Source organism: Furipterus horrens, unplaced genomic scaffold (genome assembly GCF_987537825.1).
Source record: "Furipterus horrens unplaced genomic scaffold, mFurHor1.1.pri manual_scaffold_2, whole genome shotgun sequence".
Taxonomy (NCBI): Eukaryota; Metazoa; Chordata; class Mammalia; order Chiroptera; family Furipteridae; genus Furipterus; species Furipterus horrens.
The window spans coordinates 73,093,572-73,111,203 of record NW_028327172.1 but is presented as its reverse complement, the minus strand read 5'-3'; the positions used below and the strand labels follow the sequence as shown (position 1 = coordinate 73,111,203).

The window sequence follows — 17,632 nt, the reverse complement described above, 5'->3', positions numbered from 1 at the left end:
ATGTTCCAGAGATCTGAAAGATATGAAATCACACCTAAAAGTGACCTTTTTACTGAACTCCCACACTGTGATATCTTTGAAAAGAGAACTTTATTTAATCTTTTGATGTTTATTATCTAGAGCTGTACTAGTAAGTAGAAAACAATAAATACTTCAATGAATAAATGAAGGTATTATGTATAAAAAGATGAAATACCAAATAGTAAAGGAAACTTTACATAAGATAAAGTGAACATTTCATTTATAAAACTTATAACATTAATTAAGAATTAAACTTTATTTTCATATTTAGATTAGATCTTGGTGATCGGTGTAGGGAGAACAAAGTAATGCATAGTTGCAGACTTTGAAATCCAGAGCTCTATAGTTTTATCCCATATATCCTCTTTGCTTCTCTTTGTTTCGTCTACTATCCTACTTTATGCTATGGAAAATAAAGAAAAACTTATTGAGTGCATTCCATATTTTTCTATTTTATTTCTTATTGATGTCACTTTTCATTGCATCATTGTCTTTAAAAAGTGGTCAAGTAAGAGACAATAATAAATGTTTCTATTCAGAACCATGAATTCTACAATTGCTATAACTCATATATAAATTGGCCTATATGAATGCAGAAAGTCCGTATGGATTTATAAAACATTTCTTGTTCTTTCTCTTTATCAGATAACAATTTTTTTTGAATCTCTTATGTGAAGGGCACTGATCAAAATTTCATGTTAATTTTACAGGTGATGGAAGTCAAAGGACAAATGATCCATGTCCCAGAATCAAATTCCATTTTATTCTTGGGCTCTCCGTGTGTGGACAAGTTGGATGAACTCATGGGCCGGGGACTGCATCTCTCAGACATCCCCATCCATGATGCTACCAGAGATGTCATTTTGGTTGGTGAGCAGGCAAAGGCTCAAGATGGCTTGAAGAAGAGGATGGATAAATTAAAGGCAACTTTAGAAAGAACTCACCAGGCCCTGGAAGAAGAGAAAAAGAAAACAGTGGATCTTCTGTATTCTATTTTCCCTGGTGACGTAGCCCAGCAACTGTGGCAAGGGCAGCAAGTGCAGGCCAGAAAGTTTGACGATGTCACCATGCTCTTCTCAGATATTGTGGGCTTCACTGCCATCTGTGCTCAGTGTACTCCCATGCAGGTGATCAGCATGCTGAATGAACTGTACACCAGATTTGACCACCAGTGTGGATTTTTGGATATCTATAAGGTAAAGGGGTTAGTTACTTATATATTAATATCTTTTAATAGCAAATTTGATCGTAATTAAGTTTCAAGGATATAATTTTCTTTTTTTATGATTGCTATTTCTTTAATTTAGAAATCTGTACAGAATACAAGTATTTCTGCTTTATTAGTAATCTTTCATTATGAGTCAGTTTATAGTATTGATATAGGTAACAGTGAATCATGATATTGCTCAGTAAGGAAAAATTCTGTAAAGGCAGTCTTCTATATTCATTATCAAAAAATTAAACTTGGCTGAATACTAGGTAACTTTTAAGCACAGATTGTCTTTCTTTGAGAGTGGGATTTCAATATAAACTAAGAATTTTATGTTGATAGTTAAAAAGAAGCAATAAATTATACTAAAATACACATTTGCATTATCAGTTAAATCATGATTAATCAGTATTTTGTATTGCAATGTCAATTAAGTGACATTCCTCTAATTCTGAAAAAGCATATGTACTATTCTAGCTATTGCCTAAGTAACCAATGGCTTTTAGTGGTAGCACCTTAAATTTCCAAAATAAATAATGGAAGAGCTTTGAAATAAGTACTAATCACCACTGGTTGATCTTTGATGAACTGCTTATTCATTTCATATTAAAATCATAGCAATATCTTGCATGATTCAGCTCCAGCTCTACCTAATGAATGCCCCATGTAACTTTACATAGAATTTCACATGGAATGCACAAATGTTAGACACATGGCTTTACTATATGAAGGACAGAAAGTATATTTAGTATAAATAAACAGTGAAGTATAGGTTTTTTTCCCTTCTTTACTAATCCACTATTTATTTTTATAATATGATCTACACATAAGCATACTTGGAAAGAACCTGTGTGTTTACATTGTTTTCATTAAGGTATATCTCCTTTAAAGGAAGGTGTTCTCTAGCCATTCATTATATGTAATATGTATCTATTTTAATGAGTCTCTTTTGAAGTGTATATGAGGGATGTGCTTTGTCATACAAAATAAGAGTTCTTACAAATTAGTTTTAACTTTCTTATAACTTATTGTTATATGATTTGTGGTAGAAGTAGCCAAATGTCTGATCCTGAACCAGAGACATATGACAACGAGTCTGTCATTATCATACCCAGCCCTTTCCAGAGCAGATCAGCCTGAACTGGCCGGCACTTTCTCCCTCCAGGCTTGGGGCACCAGGGCACTAACTGCAACCACCAATGCCCTCCCTCGAAACCAGTGACTTACTGGTTAGCTTCCTCTAACTGAAGTAGTCATATGTTATTTTGGTCCTAAGTTCATAAACCTAAATGAGAGTGATGAATAGATAAATAGGTTCTCCTTTGGAAAAACATGGAAATCCCTGATTTAGTACAAGTATCATTTAGGTTTTGAGAAAAGAAGAAATATGATATTTTCTCAAGGTACCAAAACAGTTTCAAGATTTAGAATATAATTCTAATTAGATTTTATAGACAACAGAGTCCTTCTTTTGAGATAAGCCAAGACACATCACAGAAAAAAGTCTATGGGAATATCTTGTATAATCCTCAAATTTTCCTATATGTTATTAAATCATGAATATTTCCAAATAGTGATAAATAATTATCAGCAAGTTTTAACTTAAAAATGGATCCACTGTTTCTCTGATACTCAAGACTGTGCTTCCCATTTTCATATATAAAAATATATATATAATTTTAAAATTCTGGTTCACAAGTGCTCTTAAATAGGACTTGCTTATGAAATTTTAGCAATAAATTATAAAGTAATTTGATTCTAAGGCCAGGTGTGTTTAACATATATTTGATGCCAATATGTATATGTATCTTGGACAGGTGTATAGGGCAGCTTTGAAGTTTGCTCAGGGTTATGGGGCTTGAGTTTTGGGACTCAGACTAGGAAATGCTAGACTACGTGCTGAAACCAGAGCAATAATGGTATGGGCAGAGAGGGAAAGACAAGATTAAGGGAAGGCGGGTATTATTTTGGTATAGGATAAAACAGAGTATATTATGAGAACCCTATGAGGAAGAGGAATGTAAATTAGAAATCTTGTTTCTGACCTGTCTAACTTAAAATTTTTAATCATTATAATCATTCTAGGTAATTTTCTAGAAAATTTAAAAAATGCTATTACCATGAACTATCTGCTAAAGTTTTAATTACTATTGAAAAGAAAAATCTCAAAGGCAATAATATAGCCCACTTTTATTTTATGTTAGAAATGTAAAAGGAAACTAGGTAAAACTGAATGCCAAGAAAAAAGAGCTAGAGACAGTGCCCAACAGGGGGCATTCAAAGTTTGCTGCTACACAGTAAGACTCCAATTACAAAATGTGCAGTTGTCCCTTTCTTGATCATCTTATTTTTCTACGGTTCCTATCACTAGGGAGATGATGCAGTGGTGAATTATAATTCTAGTGGTAGAATTCAGCTAAATTAGGCTATAATTGAAAGGTTGTGCTAAAAATAATCAAAACCATCTAGAAAGCAGGTTTATAAAGAGGCTATATATTTTACTGTACATATTCCAAACATTGAGAAAATTAAAGCCTTTACAATGTTTGGTTGCCAAGATGTCACAGTTATGGATGTAGTAAATAAGAGCTAGGTAAACTGAAGGAAGCATGGGTTATAATTTGGATCCTCATAATGAGAAAAGCAAATATTCAGTAAGAAGTCAACATAAGTAGTACTCTATATAATATCTTGTTTCTCAGGTTTTATAGGGTATAGAGAATGAACAAAATAACCATAATTCTAACTTTTTAAATCAATGGCATATAGATAGTAATAACAGTATTAGATATTGATGCAACCTAATGTGGGTTTTGCCTTTATTTACATTTTGCCTCTGGCAAGCCCGTTAGTTAGAAATAAGGAAGAGAAAAGGAGAAGGATGAGTCCTTTTTCACGCTCCTCTCATTCCATTCAGCCAAGGCTATGGTATCCCATTGCTATCTTAAATATGCTCCTTAGAGTTCCCATCTTTTCACCTTTAACCACTTTCTTTACTTTACTTATCTCTAGTTCTATTACCTATAAGTCTAGATTCTAAAGCAGCACCTATATTTAGTAGTAAATGTCCATCTTAGCTGCCATCATTATTTCTCTGTGTGTCTAGACATATTCAAATATGTATTATGTGATATTCTGTGTCTTTTTGTATATACATAACTATACTCCACGTATTGCTTATTAGAAAAGAATAAAATATGATCTCATTGAATCTCCCATGACTAATATCTGGAGTTATTACATTATCTTCATTTTCAGACAGGAAAACTGAGTTTTAGAAAGGGTAAATAATCCAGATAATATAGCTCATAAATCAGAATTTGAACTAAAGCTTGTCTGATTCTAGAGTCTACAGCATTTCCACAAATCTAGGCTGTGGTCTAGACAAAGATGAAATTTAAAAAAAAACGCAAAAAGTAGAAACTGTTTGAAAACTAGGTTACATGGCCCTGGACAGTGTGGCCGAGTAGGTTGAAGCATTGTTCTGTAACCAAAAGGTTGTGGCTTGATTGCGATCAGAGTACGTACCTAGGCTGCAGATTTAATGCTCAGTCTAGGTGCATACAGGAGGCAACCAAGCAATGCATCTCTATCACATCATTGTTTCTTTATCTCCCTAAAAAAATGTCTTCAGGTAAGGATTAAGTAAACAGACAAATAAATAATGAGTAAGTATAGTTATACTGTCGAGTGATGAGAAGAACTCTATGACCATAGTTTATAGAGTTTTGAGAAGCTTCATCTTAAAGGTTGGGGACCCTCCCACCTGCCATTCACCCTTTTTGTCAGAAAGCAGCTAACATCTTCTGTCTTCTTTTTGTGCACAAATAGTGATAGCATACCAAGGAGGCAGTGGGATCAATGATTCGAAGTGCAGGCAATAAGGATGTAGTTTTAAGATAATAAAACTGAATAATGAGTCTTTTTTTAAAATAATATCATCATCTCTCACAGGCAACTCTGAAAAATGTTAGTAATAAAAAATTTCCCTCTGTTGGTGTGGGGGTAGGGGAAATCCCATATCAAAACCCAAACTCACTCTTAGGGGACACAATACTTGGGGATATAGCACAAGGTGACTGGATTACTGGAAATGGAAACCAGCTGGTGTGTCCAGACAACACGTATGAAGACAGGTATCAGGACACACTTTGACACAGAGCCATAGGCTTTCCTCTGGCTGGGGCCAGACGTAGAGCCAGAGGATGCACAGGACTCCCTCTCTAGAGTCAAAGGGGAACCAAATACAACAACTTCATCAAAGAATAAAGAGATGTACTTTGAGATTTTAAATGTCAAAATAGGAACTAGAACCCACAGGGATGCTAGAGAGTTAGCAGGTTATTTCTATCCATTCTTGAAAATAAGTAAAATATATTTGGAAACACTCTTGGCATTAATACAATTTGGAAATTACTAGATACCTTGAGTTCTGAAATTTTTCAAAGACCAATGAAAACACTGTCTTGATGTTATAAGCTCCAAACCACTGTAAATACAATACCCATAGAAATAGAGCTAGAAAAACTATTAAGATCATGTACATTTCATTTAATTCATATACATAGATTGTTCTGCTTTAGTCTCTCTTCAAGCTATTAACTATAGATTCCTATTAACAATAAGTGCTTAACTACTTAGTGTGTACATTCTAAAAATAAATGCAGAATGCAAAAGTAAACAGGATAGATATCCGTGAGAGAAAGGTTTATATATCAGGTGATCCGTATTCATTTTTGAGTGGACCTGTTATTATTATCTCAGGGAAACTGAGAGTCAGATGTCTCAGTGCTGACCCCCGAGGCTTTGCACTGATGTGTTAGCAGTTTGTAAATTGGAAAAGGAGATATATCGGACTTGAACCCCCATCTTTAGCTTCCTGAGTAAGAGCTGCAAGCAGACGTTTCTCACATCAAGGTACAAGGCTACAGAACTCTATGCCTCAAGAGTTTTGATTTGTCTTACTATTTGATAATATGGAGCTATTAAAGCCAGCTGTTCACTGGACCTTCAGCCAGCCTTCAGAAAATAAAGCAGAATCTCAATGATCTCATTCCAGTGTGAATTGGTTTTGCAGGGTAAAAAATGAAATGCTTCCTTTTCCCTTTGTTTTGTTTTATGATAAAAATGCCTTTTAAATACTTATGCACTTAGTTTATTCTTGGAATTTTATAAATATGTATATAACATTTTACTTCATTTCCCAGTACAAAGTGCCAGGTCCATTTAGTAAAGAGTAACTGTTTCATTTTTTTCCCCAAATTTTACATATTTTCTGCTTTTGAAATGAAAAGCTACTAAAGATGTATACCAGTTATTTCTAGTGGATTGCATCAACATCAATGTCATTTACTTTTGCTGCTATTTTATTGGAAATAAAGTAACAGTATCTTCTAGTAAGCCAAGAAGAGTTTCTGAAATAAAAATATATATATATTCAGTTCTTTTATTCACTCAATAAACATTTTTGAGTCCCTCAAAAACAGGGCATGACTCCCATAGAAGCCTATAAAATGTTATGGAAGTTAGTATATATTTTTGGCACAATTTTAATGAGTAGAAAAGAACTAATTTATATGTTTTAGAAGGTAAGGTGAAAGTCACAGATAAGCATTCTGTTCTGATATCTTTTCTACTGGGGGGATTATATTATCAGTTTCAAAATACCATAATGCCCTAAAAATTATCTGACAAGGGCTTTGCTTCATTTATATTTTTCCCTTTGGCCAACACTTAGCTGGAGATAAGGGACAAACAAGGGGAAGGATAGATCCTTTTCCCTGCTCCTCTCATTGCATTCAACTAAAGCTGCTGAATCCCAGTGCTCTCTTAAGTATGGTGCTTGGAGTTTTTTATCTTTCCACCTTTAACTACTTATTTAGCCTCTTTGTTTCAGTTTTGCCATCTGTAAAAAGACTAATTTTATCTACCACATAGTTATATTGTGTGAACTTTTAAATGTAATATATATAAAATGCTTATTACAGTGTCTGGCCCATAGCAGTAAATATAAATATTAACTGTTTTTTTAAATGCTTTTTTTATTGTTCTATTACAGTTCCCACTTTTCCCCCCAGTGCTCTTCCCAGCCCCGCCCACCACCATCTCTCTCCCACAGTCAATTCCCTCTCTGTTGTCCGTGTCCAACTGTTATTTCTCAAATAGGTATCTCTGGGTATATATGGTGAGTATGTATGTGTTTTGTATGCATATACTTGTATGTACATGTGTTTGTATATTCATAAAGATTGTATAGCCAGTGCTTATTAGAAAAAGACAAAATGCTTATTTGCCTGAGTTCATTCTTTCAGGTTATTAGAGTTACGTTGTATGCCAGAGAAAGACTGAAAAAAGTATAGGGAGAGAGGTAAAAGTAGGGCAAGAGAAATATTGACCTGAAATACATTATTTGTATGATCTTCACTGGATCCTCATAAATCCTCTTTCTTGAAGATGGGTCCATAGTTCATATTTACAAGTCAGTTTTATCTATATAACCTCAGCTACAATATGAGACTTGTGAAGGTAACAGTGTTTCTTCAAGCAATATTGACTTGTGCAATGTCTATGACCAACACTATGATATTGAACCTAAAATGTTTATTTTTTATATACTAATATGACATATGGAATTACTTTTTCTCTATTCAGAGAACACTTTTTTAACTCTTGTGGCAAATTCTGAAACAGTTAAGAGGCTAAAATAATTTAGATTGCCAAACAGAAATAAAAATTGATAATGTCTTGCTGAATTTGTCAGTGTTTTGGGGTTGTATTTATCCCTGTTGATTTTTTAAAAGATTTTATTTATTTTTTTATTTTTTAGAGTGAGGGGAATGGATGGAGAAAGACAGGGAGAGAAACATCAATGTGAGTGAGAAACATCAATCAGTTGCCTCTCATATGCTACCCCAGCCGGGACAAACCTGCAACCCAGGCAGGTAACCTGACTGGGAATCAATCAGGCAACATTTCACTTTGCAGAATGATGCCCAATCAACTGAGCCACACTGTTGGTTTTTAATTTTCTAAAAGAGTTTTGGCAATTGCTAAGAGATTGGTTTTTTGATTTTTATAATACCAAGAACTATGGACTGAAAGTTTGTGTCTTCCCAGAATTCATTTGAAGCCCATCTCTCAATGTGATGGTATTTGGAGGTGGAAGCCTTTGGAAGGTAATTAGGTTCAGGTGAGATTATGAGGAGAGGTCCCCATCATGGGATAGGTGTCCTTATAAGAAGAGGAAGAGATCAGAATATCTCTCTGCCATGTGAGGACACAGATGGCCATCTGCAAGCCAGAAAGGGAGCCCTCGCCAGTTAACCGAACTGAATCAGTCAGTACATTGATCTTGTATTTCTCAGTCTCCAAAACTGTGAGAAAGAAATTCTTGTTTTTAAGCTACCCAATGTATGATATTTTGTTATAGCAACCTGAATGTGATAAGATGCCCCCAAAATGCATACCAATTCTAAAAAGTCTGAAAATTTATGATGCAAGTCTCTAGCAAGTTTTTTTAGTGTAGTAGGTCCATATTGCTAAATTTCCTTATCTGTAAGGATAACTATTATCCCATGATGCAAATGAAGGATTTTTCAGTAACCTTATGTAGTTTATGTCATTACAGAATGTCTCACTTTTGTGTATCCATAAGCTGTAAAGAACTTAAGTTCTGAGCTAAACCGTGTTTGCTCTTATAACTAACACCTTTACCAGGATAGTATGAGAAAGTAGCTTTTAGTTAGTGTACATTTTGGTATTATAAGTTTTACTACCTAATTACTTACTCCAATACATTTGTTTAAAAAATTCACTTAAAAATATCAACTTTTCTTTATACAAAATTACTGGCATTAAATAATCATTTATTTTACCCTGGGAGCAGAGGATTTCTGGCAAGCTTCAGAGTGTGAATATGTCAGATATATTCCCACCAAGGTTTATAATTCCTGGGTATTGTATGAGTTTAGTAAAATCAAAATTGATCTAGATGAGAGACTTCTCACATTGGATAGGATATCCTCAATACAATCTGCAAATCTTATTGAATTTGATAGCATCTATTACCTTTATCACCATACCTTTAATTAATGATGTTCTGCAGGAGAAATGCTGCACATTATCCTCCGTGTATTTACTAGTTAACAACAGTGATTTAAAGGGTGCAAATTCCTTAAAGCAAAATGGAACTAAAGAAATGCAATTCACATTTACTAAACACAAACTATGTTCCAGACACAGTACTAGTTGTATTAATTGTGATATCTTACTTATTTTCCAGAAGAACTCTCTGGGTTGGGTGCTCTTATGTCCCTTTTGAAGATTGGTTTAGTGACAGAGATGTTACTGGAATTTAGCTATGACTCAGCTTAAAGTTTGTATTTTAGAAAACAGAGGTTGAAATCATTTATGAATCATATAGCTAGTGTTCCTAGTTAGTTAGATGCAGAACTAGGATCAGATACTGTTCTAGTATTTATGTATGTATATTTCATTAATTGGTATCCTGTTACTAGTAACTTTTACAATCACCAGGCAAATATTATACCTTAAAAATGAGAGCAATGATATGTCATATGATTGTTCAGAGGGTGAAAAGAGCTAATAGCAAAAGGCCTTTATAATGAACAAAAAGCCCTTGACATTACAGTTGGAGGATGAGTTTTCATTTTTATTTTTATTTTATTTTTTTAGGTTTCACTGATCTACTACACTGTTTTTATTCTCATTCTATGAGTTTTAATTTTTAAATTGCAATTTGAATTATAGCCTCAAATTAAGAATAAAACAAGTCTCCTTTTTAAAAGGCATTCAACAAATCTGCACTAATTTTTAATATATGTGAACTTACTAATAGAGATTTGTACTCTTTGCCTCCAGAAGAATACAGAGGTTCTTTCTGCAGAAGTTAGAAAAATAATTTCTGTCCAGTGAGTTCCTTATCAAAGTTGGTTTTCCGACAATGAAATAGATTGGCTGTATGTGTATGCTCTGGTCATTGAAGTGATTCAAATAAAGCTACAATCTTTTGATGGAACAGACAAGAGAAATCTCCAAAAGGCCACTTTTATTCTATGAGATCCTTAGATTATAAATACTCGATGTTGGAACTATAGGTAGTTGGCTAGGAAAATGTTATCAAAGTGCAAATCAGCCCTGCAGACTCCCTATTAATAATTTGGGTATATATTTGTTTTTGTAAACATTTTTTAAAGTAGAAAAATGATAATTCAATTTTATATTAAAGTCAGATATTTGGTTATGCATGTTTATTCATTTTAATGCATTTTTCAAGGTATGAAATTGTTAACATGGCATTGAATAAGCTGGAATACTATAAGAAATCACTGAAGCAGCAAAGTAGTAAGATACAAAGTCAATATTCAGAAATTGATGGCATTTTGTACACCAACAATGAACAATTACAAAGAGAAACCAGGAAAAAAATCCCGTTTACTCTAACAACAAGAAAAATAAAGTATCTAGGAGTAAATTTAACTAAGGAGCTAAGAGACCTGTGCTTAGAAAACTATAGAACACTGAAAAAGAAATTGCGGAAGATATAAATAAATGGAAGCATATACCATGTTCATGAATTGAAAGAATTAATATCATTAAAATGTTTGAAATAAGCCAGGCAAAGAAAGAAAAATGCCATATGATATCACCTAATACATTTACTAATTCGAGGCATGGCACTTGGAGGACATTTAAGAGATGGTTATTGTTGGGTGAGTATACCCAAGCAGGGTATTGGTAGTATCTGCTTAGAAGGTTACACTGCCAGTTTTCTATTTTAGCCTGTAAATGCTGCCCTCAAGACTGTAAAGGAGGAAAGAGGAAGGACATCTCTAAAATCAGAGAAGGAAAACTCTGACTCCAAAAAACCTCCGCTGCCTTGCGGCTTACCTCTTCAGGGGAAAGGCTAAGGGAGTAAACCCCGACAGAAAATCCGGAGCCGGAGTCCCTAAGGCGGTTTGACATTGTAGTCAACACCGGCAACTCCTGCGGCGCACCTGAAGCCAAGCTGTATTGACTTTGTCTTTCCCTTGGACCCTTCAGCTGCGAAGAGAAGGGGGGTCTGCTGCATGGGCAACAGCAGACCCTCCATATCACCCTGCCCAGGCTCTGTAGCTTCAGTTTCACTTGAGAGGACACTCCAGCGTCATCGCAAGATGTCGACTCAAGACGGGAGGAGACAGATACCGGTTATAAGCTCATCCGATTGGCGAAGGAAACGAGCGCCAGGGGTCTCCTCTGACGGTGGGAGAGGTCATCGCACCTCACTGGACAGCTACCGTCTCGCCATGGCTCGCCTGCCCCACTGGGTGCGTGGGGATCAGAGAGGCGCCTCTCGAAAAGTGGGCCACAAAACACCCGCACCAGTTAATTCCAAGCAAACAACAAGAAAGAAGCCTCCGGCTCTTCGCCTCGCAAGCTGGAACATCAGGACCATGTGCCCCGGATTTACTGCAGACCTTCCGTGGATCAAGGGTGCCAGGAAAACCGCTGTCATCGATAGGGAACTGGCACGACTAAACATCGACATTGCGGCTCTACAGGAGACCCGGTTGGCCGACAACGGAACTATCAGAGAAACCAACTACACCTTCTACTGGCAAGGGAAGTCTCCGAACCAACCAAGACAGCACGGTGTTGGGTTCGCTGTGAAGAACACGCTTGTTAACTCCATAGAGCCACCCACAGGAGGCACAGAAAGATTACTTACCCTCCGATTGTCAACAACTTTCGGCCCAGTCAGCATTCTTAGCGCGTATGCCCCAACCGTCTGCGCCACCACCGAAGAGAAAGAACAGTTCTACCATGCACTGGATGAAGCGTTATCCAAGATTCCCAGAAGTAACGCTCTCTATCTCCTTGGAGACTTCAACGCAAGAGTAGGAGCCGACCACATGGCCTGGCCCACCGGCCTTGGAAACTTTGGGAGAGGAAAGATCAATGAGAATGGTCAGCGACTGCTTGAGCTTTTGTGTCACCACGGCCTGTGCGTGACAAACACATTCTTCAAGTGCAAAGAGATCCACCAGGTGTCATGGAGGCACCCCCGCTCCCGTCATTGGCACCAGCTTGACCTCGTCATCACCAGAAGAACGGATATTGGCAGCACCCTCCTCACCCACAGCTACCACAGTGCAGACTGCGACACGGACCATGCCCTCGTGGTAAGCAAGGTGCGCATAATGCCGAAGAGGTTGCACCACTCCAAGATGAAGGGTCGCCCACGCATCAACACCAGTTGTGCCAGCAACCCAGTTAAGACCCAGCAATTCATCAACAAGATGGAAGATGCACTCGGCGAGGGAGTGGCGGCAGATGACATTATCGAATCCAATTGGCCACGTCTCCGCGACGCCATATACAACTCCGCCATTATTGCTTACGGGAAGAAAGAGCGGAAGAACGCTGACTGGTACGAGGCTCACTGGGAAGAAATGGAACCCGTGATCGAGGCTAAGAGGAAGGCCCTACTGGCTTACAAGGTCACGCCCACTCCCAGTACACTTCAAGCTCTACGGGCTGCCAGGAACAAAGTCCAGAAGACCGCCCGCCACTGTGCCAACGCCTATTGGCTAAACCTGTGCAGAAGCATTCAGGAAGCCGCCGATATAGGCAACGCACGAGGAATGTATGAGGGTATCAAGAAGGCAACAGGCCCAATCCCCTCCAAGATCGCCCCCCTTAAGTCCAAGACAGGTGAGGTCATCACTGACCAGGAACAGCAAATGCGGCGGTGGACCGAGCACTACCTCGAGCTATACGCAACGAAGAACACCGTAACAGACACTGCTCTTAAAGCCATCCCAGACCTACCAGTCATGGAGGAGCTAGACACCCCACCTACTGCGGCAGAGCTCGGCAAAACCATCGACTGCCTCGCTTGCGGGAACGCACCAGGAAGCGACGGAATCCCTCCAGAAATCCTAAAGAGCGGGAAACCAGTCCTGCTACAGCCGCTCCACCATCTACTCTGTCTCTGCTGGAAGGAGGGTTACATCCCCCAGGATATGAGAGACGCCAACATTATCACCATGTACAAGAACAAAGGAGACCGCAGCGACTGCAACAACTACCGGGGCATCTCTCTCCTCAGCGTCGTCGGCAAAGTATTCGCCCGGGTCGCTCTTGCCCGCCTGCAGACCCTTGCTTCCCGCGTCTACCCAGAGTCCCAGTGTGGCTTCAGAGCTGGCCGATCAACAGTGGACATGATCTTCTCCCTACGCCAGCTGCAGGAGAAGTGTCACGAGCAGCATAAACCACTCTACCTCGCCTTTATCGACCTCACGAAGGCGTTTGATCTGGTCAGTCGAAGCGGACTCTTCAGCTTGCTACGGAAGATTGGCTGTCCACCACATCTGCTTGCTGTGGTCATGTCCTTTCACGACAACATGCACAGCACGGTGTCCTACAACGGCGCAACCTCTGAGGCCTTCCCAGTCAGCAGCGGAGTAAAGCAGGGCTGCGTCCTCGCGCCTACGCTGTTCGGAATCTTCTTCTCCATGCTCCTCCAATACGCCTTTAAGGACTGCAGCGAGGGTGTCTTCATTCACACCAGATCCGATGGCAAGCTCTACAACCTGGCCCGTCTACGAGCCAAGACCAAAGTCAAAGAGGTGCTCATCCGTGAGATGCTCTTCGCCGACGACGCAGCTTTGACATCACACTCCGAAGAGGGACTCCAGCAGCTAGTCACTTGCCTTTCCCACGCATGCAAGGAGTTCGGACTAGCCATCAGCCTGACGAAGACGAACGTTATGGCTCAAGGCACGGGGACTCCCCCATGCATCACCATCGACGGATACACCCTGGAGGTTGTCAACGACTTCACTTACCTCGGGTCCACCATCTCGAGCTCTCTGTCAGTCGACTTGGAGGTCAACCGGAGAATGGCCAGGGCAGCCACAGTTATGGCCAGACTGAACCGGCGAGCGTGGAACAATTCCAGCCTCACTGAGAAAACCAGACTGCGCATCTACCAAGCCTGCGTACTCAGCACTCTCCTCTATGGCAGCGAGATGTGGACCACCTACGCAAGGCACGAAAGGAAACTCAACAGCTTCCACATGAGGTGCCTGCGACGCGTCCTGCATGTCGCCTGGCAGGATAAGGTCCCCAACACCGAGGTGCTGAAGCGAGCCAATATGAGCAGTTTGCATGCAGTTCTTAGCGAGAGACGCCTCAGGTGGCTCGGCCATGTCAAAAGAATGGATGCAGGCCGTATTCCCAAAGACCTCCTCTACGGCGAGCTAGCAGAAGGCAAGAGGATGACAGGGCGCCCAAAACTGCGGTTCAAAGACATCTGCAAAAAGGACATGACACAATGCTCCATCAATCTCAACACATGGGAAGTTCAAGCAGACGACCGCCTAGCCTGAAGGCTCGCAGTCAGGCAAGGTACGTCACGCGCGGAGGCTGCGCGCAACGAGGAGGCGGCCCAGAAAAGATCGAGGCGGAAGCAGCGTCAACAGCAGCAACAACAGCCATCTGCCTTCACCTGTACCAAGTGCGGCAGGGATTGTCACTCCCGAATCGGACTGCACAGCCATTCTCGGCGGTGCAGATAGACTCTCAAGAAGCTACACCATCGTCTCTCGAGACGGACGGCTGCCAACGAACGAATACAGGAAACTAAAGAACAACACAAAAGAACTAAATTGAACAAAGAGCAGAATAGCAGTTGATAGGGGGGAGGGGGAGGGAGAGAAGGGGGATAAGTAAGGGAAGGGTTTAGTCAAAGAACGTGTATAAATGACTCATGGACATGGACAACGGGGGGGGTATGATTGCGGGAGAAGGGATGGGCTGGGGGGGGGAGCAATAGGGGAAAAATGGGACAACTGTAATTGAAAAACCAAAAAATAAAAAATAAAAAATAAAGTAAAATGTTTATGCTACCCAAAGCAATCTATATATTCAATGCAATCCCTATGAAAATACCAATGACATATTTCAGTGATCTAGAACAAATACAAATATCCAAAAATGTGTATGGAACCAAAAAAGACCCCCAGTAGCCTCAGCAATCTTGAAAAAGAAGAATAAATTTGGAGGGATCACAATACCTGATATGAAACTATACTATAAGGCTACTGCAATCAGAACAGTCTGGTACTGCCATAAGAACAGACACATAGATCAATGGAACAGAATAGAGAGCTCAGAAATGAACCCATGTCCCTATGGTCAATTAATATTTGACAAAGTAGGTATGAGCATACAATGGAGTAAAAATAGACTCTTCAATAAATGATGTTGGAGGAACTGGACAGAAACATACAAAAAAAAAAAAAAAAGAAAGAAAGTAAGAAACTAGACCACCAACTTACACCATATGCCAGAATAAACTCAAAATTGATAAAAGACTTAAGCATAAGTAGTGATACCATAAAAGTTCTAGTGGAAAACATAAGCAGTAAAATTTCAGATATCCCACATAATATTTTTGCTGATATATCTCCTAGGGCAAGGGAAATAAAGAGGAAAAATAGGCAAATGGGACTCCATCAAATTAAAAAGCTTCTGCATGGCTAAAGAAATCAGCATCAAAATGAAAAGGGAACCAATCATATGGGAGAACGTATTTGTCAGTGATATATTGAACAAGGACTTAATCTCTAAAATATAGAGTACTTATATGACTCAACACCAGGAAGACAAGCAATCCAATTAAAAAATGGGCAAAGGACTTGAATAGACGCTTCTCCAAGGAGGACATACAGATGGCCCATAGACATGTGAAAAAATGCTCAACATCACTAGCCATCAGAGAGATGCAAATTAAAACCACACTGAGATATCTCATCATGCCTGTGAGAATGATGATCATTAATAGGTCAGCAAACAAGTGCTCATGAGGATGTGGAGAAAAGGGAACCCTACTGCACTGTTGGTGGGAATGCAGACTGGTGCAGTCACTGTGGAAAGCAGTATGGAATTTCCTCAAAAAATTAAAAATCTAGCTGTCTTTTGACTCAGCAATTCTATTGCTGGGATTATACCCTAAGAATCCAGAAACACCAATTCAAAAGAACCTATGCACCCCTATGTTCATAGCAGCACTATTTACAATAGCCAAGTGCTAGAAACAGCCTAGGTGCCTATCTGTAGATGAGTGGATCAAAAACTGTGGTACATTTACACACTGGAATACTATGCAGCAGAAGGAAAGAAGGAACTCCTATCTTTTGCAAACAAAATAGAACCAGAGACATGGAAAAATGGAACAGACTGACAGCAGCCAGAGGGGAGTGGGGAGGGAGGTGTGGTGGGAAGAAGGAGAAGGGACTAGACAAAGAACATGTGTGAATGACATGGAAAATGGTGTGCAGATTGACTGTGGGAGTTGGGGGGTGGACTGGGCAGAAAATGGCAAAGGAGGAAAAATTGAGAGAACTGTAAAAGAATAACTAAAAAATAAAAAAAAGAAATAATTGAAGCAAAATTCTTGTTAGACTGCTGATCCTCTTTCATATGTGTGTGCCTATGTGTTGGAATCTATGAAAGCTACCTATTAAAATAATGTTGTTCTTTGGATAGATCTGGAGAATATTATGCTAAGTGAAACAAGCCAGTCAGAGTAATACAAATACCATATGACTTCACTGATGTGGAATCTAATGAACAAACTGAACTAACAAACAAACTAGAGACAGACTCATAAACAGAGTGTAGGCTGATAGCTCTGGGAGGGGGTTCAGGGGTGGAAGGATTGAACCAAAAAGGAAAAGGACTCATAGACCCAGAAAACAATGTGCTGATGGCTGGGGGTAAGAGGAATGGATGGAGGTCAAAGAGGTTGTAAGGGAGATAAATGGTAATGGAAAAAATACAATAAAAAATGTCAGTAAAAAATAATGCTGTTTTTTGATAACCCAAAGCAATATTTTAAGTTATTTCTTTGATACTCAAAGTTTAATATTGTATAGATTTTTTTTCTGCTATCATAAAAAGAAAACTTTGTGCCTCTCCCTTTTCCACTTAAGTTTAGTGTCATTGCTTTATTAAAAATGGGGCATATTTCAGACCTCTGATAAAAGAAGGTCCTTTGACCTTTAGGAAGAGGCCAGATGAGGACCGATGAAGTTGCTTTTGACAGTGCAATCAATGACAGTTAAGTGTGGGGGGAAGAGTATTAAATATTAAGTTTGAAAAGCTAATTTGTTTTTGTCTTTTTTATTAAATCACATGACCTACCTGTGCCAAGCTTCTACTTCTATAAAATGGGAACAATGGTATTGGTCTCACATCTGGTGACACATCTGGAGTCATTCATATGAAAGAAGATGAAGGCTAGAGAGAATGTGTTGGGGAATTTGCTGTGAAGGGAGGGAAGGTGATTGTCTTAGTCCATTCAGGCTGCTGTAACAAAAATACTATAAAGTG

At 39.0% G+C, this 17,632-nt stretch overlaps 1 protein-coding gene across 1 annotated transcript in view; it reads left to right on the top strand.

The window, feature by feature from the left end:
* Positions 1-17,632, top strand: part of GUCY1A2 (guanylate cyclase 1 soluble subunit alpha 2) — a 313,858-nt gene that overhangs the window by 187,460 nt on the left and 108,766 nt on the right. The window contains exon 5 of the mRNA XM_090267856.1: positions 732-1,217. Coding sequence (XP_090123982.1) covers positions 732-1,217 — 486 coding nt within the window. The remainder of the gene's footprint in view (positions 1-731; positions 1,218-17,632) is intronic.